At 43.6% G+C, this 18,687-nt stretch overlaps 1 protein-coding gene across 1 annotated transcript in view; it reads right to left on the bottom strand.

Moving 5' to 3' along the window:
* Adcy2 (adenylate cyclase 2) overlaps positions 1 to 18,687 on the bottom strand; it is a 109,194-nt gene that overhangs the window by 35,171 nt on the left and 55,336 nt on the right. Inside the window, exons 11-13 of the mRNA XM_059276340.1 lie at positions 17,214 to 17,333; positions 13,777 to 13,946; positions 2,532 to 2,616 (exon numbers count right to left, since the gene is read on the bottom strand). Of these exons, the coding sequence (XP_059132323.1) occupies positions 2,532 to 2,616; positions 13,777 to 13,946; positions 17,214 to 17,333 (375 nt within the window). The remainder of the gene's footprint in view (positions 1 to 2,531; positions 2,617 to 13,776; positions 13,947 to 17,213; positions 17,334 to 18,687) is intronic.

Raw genomic sequence — 18,687 nt, 5'->3', positions numbered from 1 at the left:
TCACTGCTTAAATTAGACTCATACTAGATTTTTTAATACAGAAAGTGTTACTGTAGATTTTGTACAAGAGATTGGATATTTTTTCTTTACTTTTATTAGATTATTTGTTTTATGTGTATGTGTTGCCTATATATATGTGTGTGTGTGTGTGTGTACTATGTGTGTGCCTATATATATATGTATGTATACTATGTGTGTGCCTATATATATGTATGTGTACTATGTGTGTGCCTATATATATGTATGTGTACTATGTGTGTGCCTGTATATATATGTATGTGTACTACATGTGTGCCTATATATATATGTATGTGTATTATGTGTGTGCCTGTGTATATATGTATGTGTACTATGTGTGTGCCTATATATATATGTATGTGTACTATGTGTGTGACTGATGTTCATAGAAGCCAGAAGAGGCCACTGCATTTCCTGTAGTCAGCAGTATGGATGACTCTGAACTACCACATACATGTTGGAAACTAAACCTGGATCTCCTGTAAGAGCAAAAGTATCCTTAACTCCTGAGCCAACTTTCTAGCCTGGTCTATGTTTTTCTTAAGCTTATATAACTAGACTGATTATTTGGCTGCTAATTTGCTCAGAAAGCAAACACATCTCTATTGCTACAAGAAAAGGTGGTCATGGGCAAAGGAGACCACACAACAATGAAAGTAGCTTTCAAAATGCCCACACTTCCACGTAATAAACAAGCTAGGAAGTAGGCACTCCAGGGCCATGGATGTCACAGCCCTTGCAGACCTCATATAAGTAGAGGTGACTTTTGTAATGTATTTCTGATTTGGAAAGGGAGTAGAAGCACAGCTTTTCCTATCCCAGAAGACTCTTCTGTAATGAATCACCCCTGTGATGGTTCTAGATTGAGGCTGGGCTCCTGGCCCACCATGGTACTTCCTGTGTGCCTCATGCAGATGTGTGATTCACAGTCAGAGGCCACAAAAGTGACCACAAAGAACCACTCCACTCCTTTAGGAAGCAATGGCTTTTCCAGGTGTCTAGATATAGAGAGTATGTATCATTATAGTAAGGAGAAAAGAGGAATAGCTTCCCATAAAGACTCCTGAGCACAATTGTGCCAGTGGCTGACCATAATATTGAACACTTACTTTAATTCTATTACAGAGTAATGAATCAACTGTCAATTAGCAATCAATTGACCACAATCACAGAGTGGGATTGAATGCTGGCTATCCCCATGGCTATTAAAAATCGGGGAGTGGTGGGATCCAATTTGGTTCTAGCATCTTAAAATACTCTGTGATGGGAGGTGATCTGAGTGGTGATTATTAAAGAGAGACTTTAGACATAGCGTCAATGGCATGACATGGAGAAGCAGGTAATTCACAGAGGGGTTGCTATTTCCTCAAGAATGACTGCCTGGGGTTGTTGCATAAGGAAGCTCGGTTCCTTTCTCTGTAATTTATTGGGTAACCTGGGAAGTGTAGGGGTATGGCTGCTCCATGAATGAAGGCAGCAAGCTGGTCAGTAGTGAGAAACAAGCAACAGACAGATGATCAAGTCACAGGAGAAGCAGGGAAGGAATGAACCCCCACAGCAGACAGGGTGTTACAAGGGCAAGCCAGAGAATGCAGAATGGAGAAATGCAGACACCGAGAGGCTGAGGTGGCAGAAAAAGGCTCACACGGGGCCTGGGGGGCCTGACTAGCTGAGCCCAGGGGGGCTGCCACACTGTTAGCTCCCAGGAAACATGCAGCTCATACTGCTTAGGTGTTAGAGGACAGTTCCAGATGCGGCATGCTAGCCAACGAAACAGACTCTGTCCAACTGTACAATTGTTAGTAGCTACGTAGCAGGGAGACTGGAAGACAGACTGAAAGTCATTAAGTCCATAGGTATTTGCCACAGAGTTCATGTGCTTTTTTAGTAATGCACCCGTGCTAAGGTTCGGTGGCTTTTAATCCAAATCATCCATTTGGCTTCACAGTACCAATATCATAGGCTTTAAAACAGATACTGGGGACAGAGCTGCCTGGCTTCTGATGTCTTACAGTCACTAATGGCTGACTTTGTGCACAGGCATCAGCATGGTAATCCTTAAACTCCAGTATTCACAGCCTCTCCTGGGAGACAAGGAGCAGGCAGAGCCCTAAGAATGAGCAATAGTTTCATTTGCACCACAAAATACAATTTTTAGCGGAGAACCATGTTTTGAGGAATGGCTGAAAATGAAGCAAAGGTACCATACCAACTCTCGGAAGAAGTGTGCCTTTCACTGTGGCAGACCCATGCATGGGTAATTCCCCATAGTTCCAGCTGTTTGCAAACTATGACACATTTGTAGTTTGAGATTTAACAGAAAATTAATTGGTTCATATCCCTGGTTTACCCCTTTTGGAAAAACCACCGTTTCCTTCTTATCTGCCCCACACCTTGGGTGCCTTTTCTCTTAAGTGATTAGATGATCCTGCTTCTCAATCATTTTCTTTTGAACACAGACATGGCCCCAGCACAGATCTGCACCTCAGGGGATGACAGAAAGAACATCTTACCTGTCTACCCAGAACGAGCAGTGTGATGAAGAATATAGAGAGGGACACGGAGCCCATGGTCTTCAGGTCTTTCCAAATGCCTGGTCTATTGAAAAGAACAAACCAACAGGCAGACAGACAGATGGACAGACAGATCACAACACAATGACACAACATGCACACAAGACTTAGAATCCCAGTACTGACAAACTCCAGAGCCCCCACTGCATTTCCAGATTCCGTCCCAGCCAAATACACATTTCAAATATATCACAAAACCCAATTTGCATAAAAACAACAAAAATTGAAGTCCACAATATTGAGGACACAGTAAAGGAAAATAGGTGCAAATTACTACAGACTTTTTCTTTGCACTGAGCTCTAGCAGATACTGCAGGAGGGACTTGAAGAATACTAATCTACTCTGTTAATGCTTGTGGGATTGAGATCGATAATTGGATACATGTTTTCTTTAATGTTTCCATTATTGCTCTCAGAATGAGAGAGTGTGCTGGAAATTGTTGACTGTGTGAGGTATAAAAATGAAATAAGGAAATTAGTTTCTTCAAGGCCCTCCGGCTTGCGACTGACAGGTGCAGTTTCATATAACATTCTAGCTGATGCATATTCTTAATAAGTTTGTGTAATTCTGCATCACAGAGATAGGAATCCTATTCATTGCCAATCTGCCCTCAAATCCAGGTGAACACTGGCAATTTGTGGTTATCTGGGCTGGGCCTTCCCTGCTCATGACAGCAGTCAAGGCAGTGACTCCCAGCACATCTGCGCTAACGCAAGGAGACATCTATTGCAGTTCTTGGCAGTGTTCTGCATTTTCTAGCAAGCAGCTTTCCCACATTCAGGTATAAGGAAGACCTGAAAAATAATGGGTAATTTGCGCAGACACTGTCACATGCACAACGTGGTGAAGGGCAATCGCTTTCTTCTCTTGCCTTGTGAGTTTCCAGTTTTCCCATTGACGGTTCCGGAGCAAGTGAGATACTAACAAGATTTGATGTAGCTGGATGGGCTCTGAAGAAAGGGAGCCAGGACTGGAACTGTGATCTGGGGGACTTTGGAGCAGCCCTTGTGAATATCGTCCTTATCTATCAGAGGGGATACAAATGCCAACCTCATGGGCCATTCTTGATACATCAGTCATACACCTGGACACAGACTGACCCACAGCACTCTTTGTAAACGGCACTGGTGATTTCAGCATTAAGTGTACTGTGACAATAGAAGGAAATGTGTAGAAAACTAGAGGAAAGGGAAGCCAGCAAATTTCACAGGCAGAATGTTACGTGAGAAAAGGAAGGGAGAGCAGATTTCTGCATGAAGCACTCATTCCCGGAGGTTGAAGCTCTGGCATCTCAGAACTCTCCAGAAGGACAGTATGTGCATTTGTGCTCTTCCCTCTGGGTCACACCTGCTGTGGCTGTTAAGACACTGAGCTCATTTGCCATGAGGAGGTCCCTATTTCTCCAGGAATTAAGAGGAGGGCGCAGGGCAGCTTTCCTATTTTGCTGGAGCTGATTTTACGACCTGGAGTCCTTCTTGGCCTCAGGCAAATGTGTCTAATGACACAGTTTAAATGGCTGGGGAAAGCAGATAGCTAATAACAATGTTGACATCAGGGAATTTTAAACTCATTTTTCTTTTCCTCCACATTAACCACACAGACACCATGATGGCTGGTTAGTAAGAGTGGCATAGCACAGCTTCACCCTGGAAGGTACAGGCTGGGCTTTGCACGCTCGTGTTACCCAGCTTTGCAAGCCAGGCGACAGAGACAGAAATGACAGTTCCCCACTTCCAGCTACCACTCCTTCAGCACCAAACGAAGAGTAAAAAGCTAAGCAGGTAGGTCAGAGTTTAGTGGCAGCTTTGTCAGCGACACAAAATGGACTCAATTCCCTTTTGATTTCCAGTTAAGAGACAAGGGGTCAGGCAGGATCTTCTTATGAATTCAGAGCCTGGCTAGGTTTCCGTTTAATGTGTAGAAAGTGCACATAAGCAAGCCATTGGCATGTCGTTCTGGGGATGCCTCACGCTAATGCCTCGTGAGTGAGGTGTCAGGGGAAGGAGCTGACACCAGAGTTCCACCTGTCTTTCAGGTCGTCCAGATGACTTAAGATAGCAGTGAACTGGTGGTGGGCTCTTGGGAAAGCAACAAAGGAAAGTCTTCCTCATTAGTCCTGGAGATTACAAATCATAGACCTCAGTGAATCTTACAAAGAGTACAACACAGAGAGCCCACAGAACACTGGGTGCCAGGAAGTGGACGCCACTTTCTGTTGTGAAACTCCCTGTCCATCAGGAAGGACTGCATTTTCTCAAAATGTTCTCTCAAAAATATCCTTTACCAAGAAAGCAGAATGAACTGTCAATTGCTGGCTGCCTCTCCTCACCAGAAGACATTTGCAGACAAATGATGCTGGGACCCTTGAAATCTGAAAGCTGGATTCATGCATGAAGATCCATTCTTGGGTTACTCTACTATTCAAGAGCATGTGGATAGGGTGGGCAGGAAGGGCATCGACAAAGTCCTGGATACATTCCTGAGTCTAGGCCACTGTTCTGATCACTGTATCTGCTTCCTACCGTAGCAACAAAGGTACTGTCACCAAGTAGCTCCAAACCATAGAAATGTTTTGTTTCATAGTTTCTGGAGGCTGGGAGTCTGAGGCCAAGTTGAGTTTAGAGCCAGTCTCCTCTGAAACCCAGAGCTTCCTTGTCTCTTTCCAGCTTCTAAGGGCTTGCTGGCCACCTTCGACGCTCTTTGGCTCGCTTCAGTGTGTGTAACCCGGGGTCCGACTTCACCATCACTGGACAACCTCAAGTGTCTCTGTCTCTTCACAAAGTCAAAGTCTTAGAGGACTGCAGTCATTCTAGGCAAAAGGCCCACCTTCCTCTTATTTAATCTCATCTTAATTTAATTTTATCTTCAACTATCTTATTTTCTCATAAGCTCACACTGTAAAGTCCTGGGAATTAAAATGTCAATGTATCTTTTATCTTTTTTTGAAGGGGGAGTGTCATAATTTGAATCATTGAATGGGTTTAGACATGTATATAAAATGATAATTCTTACTCTTTCAACTCATTGTTTTGCTCTGTTCCACAAATCTCAATCTCTCTCTCTCTCTCTCTCTCTCTCTCTCTCTCTCTCTCTCTCTCTCTCTCCTTCCTCCCCCTCTCACACACACAATCATGATTAAGCCTTTTTGATCTCTTTTGGTTGGGTGGCGGGGTGTCAGATGGCAACATCACTGAGTTTCGAAGCCAGGAGATACAGCCAGTGTAACTGTAAACGTTTCTGACAGTGATTTCTAGCAGGACCATGATGTATGCTCTCTCTCTATGCAGAGGTTGGACTCTGGGGATTTGGGCCCCACACATGCCTGTAGTCACACACTAATGTGCAGCTGGCTGGCCCTCTGCCTGAAGCAGCTAATGTGTAACCATCCCAACCTTCAGGATTCAGGAATCCAAATGAAAGATACCCTGATGAATGGGGTGAGAGAGATGGAGGAATCACTCAGTGTACCAGTCTCTATCCTGTAGGCAAACTGCTCTCATGAGGTACACAGGACATTTTCATATTCTGTGGAGAAAAAGTAACCTGGGAATATGGACACAAGCATGATCTCATAAATGCAGAAGATGCTCCCGAGATGTTGGGGGAAAAGGGCCCTTGCTGAAGGTCTTCCAGATTTTGCAGTTAAAACAGAGGCTGGGGTTAAAGGGAAGATTAAGGGTTAACGTGATAGGATCTGGAAGCTGAATGAGGGAGCTTATTGCTAGGTGTGAGAGAAGAGAACTAGATGGATGAGGGGAGGGACACAGCTTTGGGGCTGTGACCACAAGTTTGCTATCCACCTCCACCTGAAACCCTTGAGTGACATACACAAGACACTACTGTCTTTATAGTCTTGCTTCTAATGTAACTGATTGTAACAGATCAAATTGTAAAGCTGGTTTGAGCTAGAAGCTTCTGGATATGCAGCCACACCATAGACAAGGATCTAAAAATGGGGGAACCAAGAAAGACTGTGGCTACATCTGGGTGGCTGCGTTAACTCTCTGACACGATACAGCTTTGAGTTAATCAAGTATGTATAAGAACAGAGAGAGATTAGTACAATTGACAGCCACTTTAGACACCTGAGAGGCTGGTTGGCAGTGACACTGGCCAAGGGACTAGCAGCTAGCTGACAGTCAAGGTTGACCAATCAGAGATGGATAGACAGGGGCTCCGATCACCCCTAACTGGTGAACAAGTGCATGATCATTTCCCTAGGGATTACAAGCTAGGGGGTATTGGGCCTTCCTTTCCCATGATGCCCAGTAAACTAAGCAGCCTTAACAGAGCTCACATTAGCCTTTGTCCAGGTTCTATCCATGGCCCTGTAACCCCACACAAAGTAGTTCAATGGCTTTTCCTTTCTCAGAAACCCTTCCACTCTGGGAAGTTCCTTTCGCTTCTCCTTCATTTCTCATTTTTCTGCCATTCTACTTAATAAAGCTTGCTTCCACATTGCAGTTCCCACAGGAGTCCCTGTCTTTAATTTTCATTTCGGTGTGACACAAACCCAGAGCCACCATCTCAGGTTGGTCTCTGTGGTCTTTGTGTGTTTGGCACTTTAGCAGCCTGGGTCAAGCACAGTCACTAAAAAACTACTCAACATCATCACCTCTAAAAACTTCATAGTTTGGGGACTAGAGAGCTGGCTCAGCAGCTGAGAGCATGTACTGCTCTTTCAGAGGACCTGAGTACAGTTCCTGGCACCCACACAGCAGCTCACAACTGTCTGTAACTCCAATTCCAGAGGATCTGCCTGACACATTCTTCTGGCCTTCATGGGCACCAGGCACACACACACACACACACACACACACAGGAAAACTACTCATACACATAAAAATAAAAAATCATTTTTTAAAACTTGATCTATTTCTTAGATGACACATCTATTTTTTAAATACCTCCAAGAAACTCAGTTCCTGCTGTGCTGTGAACTACAGACTAGCTATGATAACATATTCTCAGGTTTCTAATGTCTGGATAACCCCTAGGGTTCTGATCTGGAGCCTACAACTCACAAAGACGAGGCCAGTGGGCTAAGGGTGTAGCTCAGTGGTAGAGAGCTTAGTAACTGCAAGGTCCTACATTTCTGTCCAGCAACACACACAGACACAGATGACACCCACCCACATTTGTACACACACACACATACATACACACTTGCATGTATACATATACATGTAACATACACACATGCATGTATACACATGTAGACATACTCACACATGCAGGTATATACACAGACACACACACATGCTTACACATACACACACACACACACACACACACACACACACACACACACACACAAGCGGCACCAGCAAAGAGATAACACCTCTGCCCACATAGCACTCACCTACCCACACAGCACTCCTGGCTCTCAGCTGACTTACTGTTGGGCATTTAGTGTATTGGCTCTCTCTTTACTACACCACTGCGTCAGGACATACCTACCTGGCTTTGGCAACAAGAGGCTCTCGACTCCACAGGAAGCTTTAATGCCTAATTAGACAAAAGGTAAAAGCTTTGCAGAGCCGATGTCGTGAGGGTGAATCCACTCACGGCCCCATACTCAGCACAGGCCACGAAGCAAGTGACAGGGTCAGAAGCCAACATCACCCAGGGCCAAATATCAAACAAGCAGCTCAGAAGACCTGCCAGGCTCATGTTAAGGCAGCCCTGTGCCCTGCTAGAGCACCTTTGCGCCAGTCCTTCACAGTGCTCTGCCAGCTCTCTCTCTGTGAGGCGCGGTACTGGCTACATATGACCATAACTGCCCTCTTTGGAGTATCCTCCCCACCAGGAGCCACTCAGTGACTCCACAAAGGTGTGCCAATGGCTAGTATGAGGCATGATGACAACAGTCTGGCTAGGACCACTGTATACCCTATAAATGGTGCCCAGTAACAGTCCTGATGTTTTCCAGGGATAGGTGGCTTAAGACTTGGTGCCTTTTCACAGTGGCACAATATTATACCACTTCTAACTGGACCATGATAGTAATAGATGCTTAGAGAGTGCCCTGGAGGCAGCTACAGGTCAGAAGGGATACAAACAAGGCTGGAGAGGCAGTGGCAGTCCTCAGCTCTAGAGATAATGATGCACCCTGACCCGTGCCGTTTTGGGTTCTCTGCACAGGGGAGAGAGACACTGAGTGGAAAGCAGGTGTGTGTGTGTGTGTGTGTGTGTGTGTGTGTGTGTGTGTGTGTGTGTGTGTGTGATGGGATCTGATACCATGGGGCTGTTCAGACTGAGCACCCAATCTGAAGAGTGGATCATCAGAATTACATTCTGCAGTCTGTGGAAACAGGGTTGGTTCCCTATCCTTAACCCAAACAAAAAGAGCTTCAAAACAGAATGTTCTTCCAGATGAGGCAAAACCAAGATGTGCTTTGCTTCAGGTGGAGAAAGATGGCTTCATCCTATAGAGGAAAGTGTGATCTAATTTGGACAGCTGGCATTTCCTCCCTACGTTCCTCTGCTGGACAGCATTAGACAGCAAAGCATGCGTTCCTTACCCTTGGAAGATGGTAGAGAAACAGGCAAGGTGAGGAAACAGATAGGATATTTCAAAGTAATTTAAAACAATTGCAAAATTAACCTGGACATATTATGGGAGAATGTAAAAATTAGAATATATTCTAATGAAAAGAAAGGAGACCTTAAATAGACTGCAGGTGTTTTGAACACCCACCACTATCTACAGAGGGGCAGATGTGCGGGTCTCCCTGCTCTTCTTCTGCACGATGAATTCTGCAACTCTTTCTTGAGACTGTCAACTAGTTCAGCATCCCCAAGACCCCAAGGTGAACAAAATATACCACAGTTTGTCAACTTGTAGACATTGAAGCTTTCAAGAGATGCAGAAAAGATGGGGAAAGCAGAGATAATTGACCCTCCAGGATAAAGACACATGTCTGGCCTTCCAAGTGGGGTCATCTAATGCCTACTGTCTCTTAGTGACGCTTGCTGGTTTGGCCTCTCCACTGGGATCCCGCAGAGGGAGCTGATGCTGAGGCTCGGAAGGTGAACCTACACAGCCATGTCTAGAGAGCAGTCCAAACTTCCAGAAGATGCTAAGCTCCAGATGTGTGCATTGCTTATGCACTCATGTGCTGGGCCACCCAAAAACACTTGTTTTACCCCACTACAGTTCTGTCACAGTGGCTTCATCTACAGACTCCTTCTTGGCTCCTACGTTGGAACTCCTCACCCTCCACGCCTCTCCAGAAATAATGGCACATGTCTGGCCTTCCAGTGTGGTCACCTAATGGCTACTGTCCATGAAATGATAATTCCTGTCTCTGGAGACTTGTCAATTCTTCAAGAGAAGATGTTCATAAAAAAAAATCCAACAGCACTTTGGAGATTCTGCAGTCAGCCTGCATCACGAGAAGTCATGAGGCAAAAGCACTTCCATCGGCTGTCAGTGCCCTCAACATCATCTTCAAGAACACCCAGTGGCCCAACAGCATTGACCAAGAACTGTGGGAGAAAGTGCCCTTCGCTCTTGTCTAGGAACTGGTGTGGTCATGGTCTCACAGATAATATGTAGGGCTGTGGAATAAACTCAGAACCATTGGAACAACTCATTCTGCACCTTCCAAACGGATCCTTCCCATGAAGTGACACAGAAGAGGCACACGTCATTGGCGCTGGGATGCTGCTGACCTGCCACGAATGGGCTGTCAATAGCACGCTCACCCCATGCAGTCTTATTTTCCTCCTGAAAATCTCACCACATTCATGAATTGGTAATGACACCTTTGATGTCATCTTATGAATTATTCAATGAATAATTTCTAGTGTGGATTCCTTCCTTTGCTGGCCCTCTTGGAAAAAGAGAACTCAGAAGAGGGGGAAAATACTGTCCATTTGTACAGCCTTGTACAGACCTCCTCTTTATACTGTATTATCATGATCAATGTCAAGTTTGGCTTAGAAAAGGCCCCTTATCAGGCCATAATGACCCATGCTGGTCAGCCTCACTGTGAAAACTGCATCCATTCGTTGACACTGTCTTTGAACAGAGATGGCCTTTCTTCAACCTTTCTTTTGAATGACCTGGCCTCAAAGGAGCTGCAGAGGCAGGAAGTAGCTGAGGGGAAGATTTCATTATTGCCAGTGTTTGGGGCCTTTATATTGCTTGGAACACATCCTGATTGTATTTATTTACTGTGTTATTTATTCAGAACCAAGAAGATGCCAGGCACAGTTGTAGGCACAACAGTACTCCTGGGTCTGTTTTACTAGATTTGAGAGAATTAAACTCCTCAAGACTGTGTGTGTATGTCTCTCTCTCTCTCTCTCTCTCTCTCTCTCTCTCTGTATGTGTGGTGTATGTGTATGTGTGACAGAGAGACAGAGACAAAGAGACAGAAAGACAGACACAGAAACATACACACACACACACACACACACACACACACACACAGAGAGAGAGAGAGAGAGAGAGAGAGAGAGAGAGAGAGAGAGAGAGAGATCACCAACAAATCAAACAGGTCATGTTCAATTTGTTGAGGATAGAAATGGTCAATCTTTATTTCCAGGATAGAAACAAGACAGAAGATACCTGGCATACCTCAGGAGAGAGAGCTAGAACTGGGAGGCAGGCCCCCTGAGAACATTCAAGAACAGTGAAGTGCAAGCCCAGAAGCCGCCTTGGAGAGGAAGGATGCTGATTCACGACAGCCAAGATTTGATATCAAGCCAATATGGGCAAGGAAATCTGGAATGAGGTGGGGATGAGGATACAATGCCTAAAATAGGCAAGGCAAGGGACATGACAAGATGGACTTTGGCAGCACACTGGCTCCAGTAGAATGCCTATGCTCCCTGGTCATCTCTAAGCCAGTTACCTCCTGGAAGGGCACTTCAGGTTCTGGGATTTGAAGACACTCACTCTCCAGGCACCAGGACTAGACAGTACGCTCGCAAACACATCAGACTTTCACATCAGCATCAATAAAATAGGCAAAGTGTGGAGAAATCTTTATCACCCAGACCAAGCTTTAGAAGCACAGAAAGATGTCTAAGTGAATTAGAGATGCTGAGGTGATGCTAAGCTACTCTTAGGGCCTGACATTTGGGGTTCCCTTTGGCTGGTGTTAGAGGAGACTTGCTGGAGGCGGTGTGCTCTTCTGTCCCTGTTGATAACACTCCTCCTTCAGCAGAGGAATGATTTTGGGGGTGAAAGAGTCCACAGGTCCTACAGGTCTCTGTTGGAGAAGGGTAGAACCCTCTGGAGGAGATTCTGAACTGTGGCAGATGCAACCCCTGCAGAGGATGCTGCCTTCCACCAGTAATCACTGTAGATGTGAGGTCATTGGAATTCCCAAGCAAGAGTGTAAGGTTTTGGACAAAGCAAAGATACCCAACAAGTACCTAGCAACTGCTTTGCTGCTGCTGGGGCCTCTTTGAGATTGTGTCTCTTCATGGGCTTATTCCCAGGAACAATAACATCCCCATCCAAAGCTTTATAATCTGATTTCTTCTTTTGCTTCAAATGTGTAACATATCTCAGCACTTTAAATTTAATAAAGGGAAATTTAATAGGTCCATCAGTGGTATGCAAAAATCAGCAATGCTACATTTACTTAGGAAAGTGATGAAGGCTGGCTGGATTTAGTAGGGAGATAATAAAGCATGCTTGGCTGGGGATTTTAAGAATTTATAGGAGAATTAACTTCTGGTTTCATCTCATCTTGGCTAAGGAATAATAACATCCCCTTAATACAGTTATGCATTTCTGCAACTTCATGCCCTCAGCTTGATTACAGATGATCAGGTTTCACAGCATGGAGGATGGTGAAAATTAAATTAGGTGACGAGAACTGTTGCTGTCATGTTCCTGAAAGTGTCCGTGTTGATAAGAAATGTTGTGAGGTGGCCATCTTGTGCACCCGGAGAAGTGGCCACATATTATCAGCACAAACCGTCTTTCTGGGACAACATTTCTAGTACATATTTGACAACCCTTTATATTAAAAACTGGAAAGGGTAGAAAGGGCTGGAGCTACAGATCAGTGATAGAATACTTGCTTGGAATGTACAAGGCTCTGGTTTAGTCCCTCCAGCACTGAAAAAAAACTCAACCAAACAAAAAATCAAAATAAAAAAAGAACAAAAATTGAGGAGTGATATAAAGGAAAAGGCAAAGAATTCATAGAAAATTTCTGATATGTATAAAAACCAACACTTGACAGGAAACATCTTGCCATTGAGATGTGAAATGGATAATATGATAATTAAAATATTCTCTTTCAAGTACAGATCAAATATTCTTTAGAAGCTTCTGGAAGTAATCTGATAACAGAAAACTGCCCAAACGTGACTGTCAACCAACAGATGCTTTTGTGTGATAACTGTGATAAGAGCTTTCGGATGGGATGCTTTTCTGCATCTTGTCCTGAGGCTGGGAAAGTCAACAGGATTCTATTTGTCTTGGAAGTCCGATTTTTCACAGTGCAAAAAAGTTTCTAAGTTTGACCTTTTCCCTTTATGCAGTGGTATTTAGGAAAACTCTACAATCTTCACACCATGACTTGTGAAAGTCACTACTTTTTCCCTATAGTACTTTTTCTTCTGAAGTGAATGACATTTTGCCTTCAAATCTCTCTCCTGGGGAGCTCTGGTGATTTCTGGGTACATGTTTGGTTGCTGTCAGCTCCTCTGGAAAGACTGTGACTGGTATGCGGAGGGATGGGGGATGCTGAAATGCCACTATAAACCCTCCACCATATATTGGACAATTCAGCAGCAGAGAACTGCTCAGGGCAGAATGCTGCTACCACACAGTTTGTATTAAGATGGGCATGGTGCTCCCTATCTGTCATGCTGTGCTAGCCACTGAAATGGCTGAAGTGTGAGCATTATTTTATTTCAGGAGCTCAAGTTCAGCCTGGGCAACACAGGGAGACCTGAGAGAGGTAGGGTGGGGAGGTTTCATATACAAACCCTCTCTCTAAACTCTGCCAGATTCTCTACAAGAATGTCTCAATACATATTCTATGTTATGAATAATGAAAACACACCTCATATCCCTGAACCATCATTTCAAAGAAACTCACTGTGATTATTGACAGTGGCAGCTTTGATAATTTTCACTGAACATACGATCATAAAATGAACATTGCCATGAGGGAGCTAAGGAAAAACAGACAGAGTGGGTCCACTCACCTCTGAAACAGGACCTGGCTGTATGCATCCAGGACATGGGAATGGGTGTGGAGAAGAATGGTGTTGTAGCCCACTAGTGCTACCATCATGATCAGCATTTTTAACTCGTAGTTCACCCTCAGGAAAACGGAGCAGGAGATCAAGCCCAGAATGCAGCTGTAGATGAAGTACTGGGACAGGAAAATAGGACAAGCATTTAGGATCACTAAGAAACCTTGACCAGTTAAATCTGGGGGTACCATCAAACAAATTTGGTCAACATGAAAGCTGCCTGAGGAGGCAGGCACACTTCTCCATCCTCTGACCTGATGGTTCATGCCTGAGTGTGTTTTTCATGAGATTCTGAAATAACCTGGCATAACAAAAAGAAATAAAAATTAAAAAAACATCAGCCAAACACTTTGGGAAAAATCAAAACTACCAAAACTGAAGATGTGTTATCCACAAATGCCATTTACTTTTGAAAATGAAAATAGTGTGACACTGTGCACATTTATGGAATTTTTAGAAATGTTATTAGGCAGAATCTTTCTTGGGCTTGTCATCTTGTTAATTCATGAAAGGATTTAAGTCACTAGAGATAACTCCATTAAAAACACCAGACTGCCAGATATTTTATTAAAAGAGAACTTATATATCACAGTAGACCCTCTTTAGATCAGGATTTAGGTTGAGCACTTGGACCAAGGGGAGCCATGGGGACGCTTGGAGCTGGACAGGTACCATAAGGATGCTGGTACACTACATCTCAGACCACAGGAAGCTGTAGGCCTGCCCACTTCCCCTCCCCTCTGTCCATCATACGCAGATCTCTGAACTCAGCCCTGTTTCCATTACTCATTATCAGCCCAGTGACGTTTGGCTAGTGATGTACCTGTCAATATCTCAGCATCTTCATTTTACAATGAGGGTCATGATCCCATTCTTACAGATCACAGCAAAGAACAGATGGAAAAAGCTCAGTGTCCGGCAGCTAAGACAGACTTGCCGAAGAGGGTCAGCTGCCATTTCTGAATGCTTTCTGTTGCTGTATCATGGCGATTTTAAGAACAAGAAGCTGGATTTCTATTCTGGCATTCCCAGGACAGAAAGAGCATGGAAGAAAGGACAAGCACCTCAGTTCAGTGCCTTGGACTGGTTCGTAAGGCATCCAGTTGGGTTTTCTTCATAGTGATGTGCCACTCATGAACTCATGCCTCACGCTAAGCCATTCCCCTCGGGCTAAATGTTCTCACGGAAGAAGAAAAGTTGGAAAAAGAAGTTGTAGTGGCCACAGAGCAACACTCCACTTTATAGGGGTACTCGGTTGAGCAGAGGCATTGTGCAGGTCTTAGCGCAAACCCTTTACTGAGGAGAACTTGCATCTCTGGCACATTACTGTTTTCAAAGGAGTCAGCAACTCCAATCGGATGATACAACTGGATCACTCTAGCAGAAGCTACAGTTTTCCTTGTGTGGATGCCTGGCAGCCACCCCCCACTGAGCGTGGCAGCATCTTAGGAGATAATGAGTTCTGTAATCATAAACTGTTCACCAAAGACTACTCCATGTTGGTTCTCCACTGCTCTGACCCACCACAGAAAACAGAAAGAGACAAAGGGCCAATGATGAGACGATTCAGGCCAGTGTGGCCAAGTGAAATAGAAGAAATGTGAACACTTAAGTACTGAAGCCTCCCTCTCCTCATGGTGGGTTTCTCAGAATCAGCCCTGATGACATCTTCAGTAAGCAGTTAAGTCAACTTTAGATGGCTTCTGAGGACTCAATGCTTTTGCACCGTCTTTCCCAGGTTAGCTCCTGGGTGGGCTGACATCTCTGTAGTGAGGACCAGGAGACTTGATCAGAAGGTTGATAGTAATTTGATAGAATTAATTAGGTCCATTAGAATCTAACAGAATGTGGGCTTGCACTTAGTGTGTGTTTGTTTGTGTGTTCTTTTTAATTGGCTCTTTTTAGTTTTGGTAATCCACCATTGTATTTTTTCAAAAGTATTGAAGCATAATAGATTGGAAATTAAGTAAAGCAAACAAAATGAAAATACCGGTATTTACAAAAAGAGTGCATGAGGTACGGACTTGCACCCTAGTGGGTCCCTGCTCAGGGGACACAGGACCTCAGCTGCTCTTCAGAGCTGTGAGGCTGCCCCAAGAGCTGAACACGGGGGGCGGCGGGGGGGGGCGGGGGGGGGGCGGGGGGGGCGGGGGGGGGCGGGGGGGCGGGGGGCCGGGGGGCATCCGGCTGGGCCTCCTGGACCGTCTGATTCCACAGCAGCTCATTTCAGCACGGAAGGAAGTCCTACACCTTCCTTTTGCCACTCAAAGGAGTGATGGAAATAATGCTAACCACCTCAGAGAACTCACGTGCGGACTACATACAACCCGAGTTCAGAACAGAGCCTGGCCAAGCAAAGCTATGTAACATTTACGGTTTTGGTATAGGGATATTACAGTTTTGTCACTGTTTGTAAAAACTTGGAGTCTTCACAAGTTGTAATTTTTAAAAGGGGGTTTATTGCGATCTTATGAAAGTTATCAGCTAGCAGCATATGATGTTAAAGCTAGAAGTATACAAAACAACACACATAAAAATTCAAGTGTCTAATGGTTCCTAGCATCCACAGTTAGCCAATACTAACAATCAACTCTGTGTGTTTATATGCTCCCTATGTATTTTACTACAGATATTATTAAAAATTATGTTCATCTCTCTTGGGATGGTTTTAAGTAATACTTTTCAGCAATTTACTATGAATGTATGTTACTGAATATTTTTAAAACATCTTATTTAAAGGCTGAGTTTAATTTTATTATGTGGTTGTAACAAAATAAAATTTTAAGAATTGTATTTTTCTACTTTTAGTTTATTTTTCTTTCTTATTATGTAAACACTTAGACCAAAACCTTTGTAGGTAAACTGTTCAATCTTTAAAATTAATTCACAAACTTAGGCTTTCAGTGTAAAGATTTCATGTATTTTTATATTTAAAAAGAAAATATTTTAACAAAATAATTTGTTAATACTGTAATTTTTATAAGTATTATAGTTACTATTAAGAAGAGTTATGTCATGACCAGTAGAAAGTGGGACCTTCTTCCCCAGACTGTCCCCATTCATTTTCAGTCTTAGATGTCCTGTCCTGTGGGGTTGGAGATATATGGTCATGAATACCCACAAAAATTCCCTCAATGCTTCATTGGGTGGATCTGCTAAGCCATGGCGTTTCCTGGACCTTCAGGGGATTCTTGAGCTCCCAAGTTCATCATGTAGTTTGTGTATAGGTGGGACATGCCCATGTGGGTCTCCTTGACCAGAATCTGCTTTCTGAGGACTTATGATTGGCATGAAAGGCTAAACAGAGGTCATATCTGAGGATCTTGCATTGCTTAGGCTGACATCACAGGCAAACAGCAAAGCATCACTGGGTGTGATTTTCTTACCGGGAGGAAAAACAATTTTCGTGCATGGAGAATCGCTGCCTGGTTTTCCAGGACAGAGGAGTTTGCATTTGATGTATTGGCAGTCGGAAGGGTTGTCTCGTCAGAGTCACTCAGGAAAAACTGGAAAGAAAAATGGTGGTTTTTTTCAGTGAATTATTACAGATTGGATGGAATAAGGAGAAGGTGGGAGCAGCATTTATCAATGACTGTGTTCCTCATGTGCAGTCAGGGGATGGTCTAGTGTCTCTGTGCTGCCAGTGATTACAGCTCTCAATTCCTCCTTCTTGACATTTTGGGGTGTTCTATGCAATAAATAAATAACTATTACAGCACCACACCTTCAATACATAAACTCCAAGGCTTCAAGATTGCTGTTGATGAAAACAGAAGCAACTGAACCAAATGTTTAGTTGAAATGTGCGCAGCACAGGAAGACTTGCTAAGATGACATCATCACATACACAGATATTCGACCCTCACTCACAAAATGAGAGACACAAAACTGTCTTCAGTCTCTTTGCCATCTTGGTTCAAACATTCAATGAATCAACAGACTAAAAAAAGACAATTGCCTACAGCCACATTTGCATATAGCCACATTTGCCTACAACCATATTTGCATTCAGCCATATTTGCCTACAACCATATTTGCATTCAGCCATATTTGCCTACAACTACATTTGCATGCAGCCACATTTGCATACATTATTTGTGAGCATTTGGCCTCACAAATGATGGGTACGGGGCTACAAACTTGAAGGGATGGATATTCTCATGACTCCTGGAAAGACAGGTGGGATTACCAATGAGCATCCAGATCAGCATCTGGAAGCAAAGGGCCGACTTCTTTGACAGGCAGGACAAAACCAACCCCTCTCTCTCTCCTAGACAAGCTGTAGCCCAGACTGCTACAGTAACCACTGATCAGTTTTCTGCCATGTGACTCTGGTAAGGTAAACTAGAAAATCATGACTCTCACAAGCTTCTCTTTCCAGAAAGAAATTAATCTATAAATCTAGGTTGTGTGTTCATTATAGGGATAAGTAATAGCATTCAAGGTTGATATATAAATCTTTCCTGTACTTTTTCCCTGGTTGTTGTGTTTGTGTTTACAAGTTTATATTCTTTGAAGGTATAGTTCTTGTCATTTCTCTAGATTAGTTCACTCAAGTAGATAAGATGTATATTTATTATAATTTGAGTGGTATGCCTCCCCCCACAACAATGGTGCTAGACATAGTATTTTTAATCTATTATAAATAAAATACATATTTAAAAGTCAGTGAAGCATAGATGTCTTTGTCTACTGCTAAATAATTTGTATCAAGACCCAAATCTCTAGTTGACCTATAGCTTTGCTAATTCTTTGGGAAAATTATAACAGGAAGAAAACTGAATGAAGGAATTATGTGGCATACACTTTGCTCTAAAACATTGCATACTTTGACTCAACCAATCCTAAGTACAATTAATT

Source organism: Peromyscus eremicus, chromosome 11, assembly GCF_949786415.1.
Source record: "Peromyscus eremicus chromosome 11, PerEre_H2_v1, whole genome shotgun sequence".
Taxonomy (NCBI): domain Eukaryota; kingdom Metazoa; phylum Chordata; class Mammalia; order Rodentia; family Cricetidae; genus Peromyscus; species Peromyscus eremicus.
Note: the sequence above shows the minus strand (reverse complement) of the source record. Positions and strands in the feature narration are given on the sequence as shown.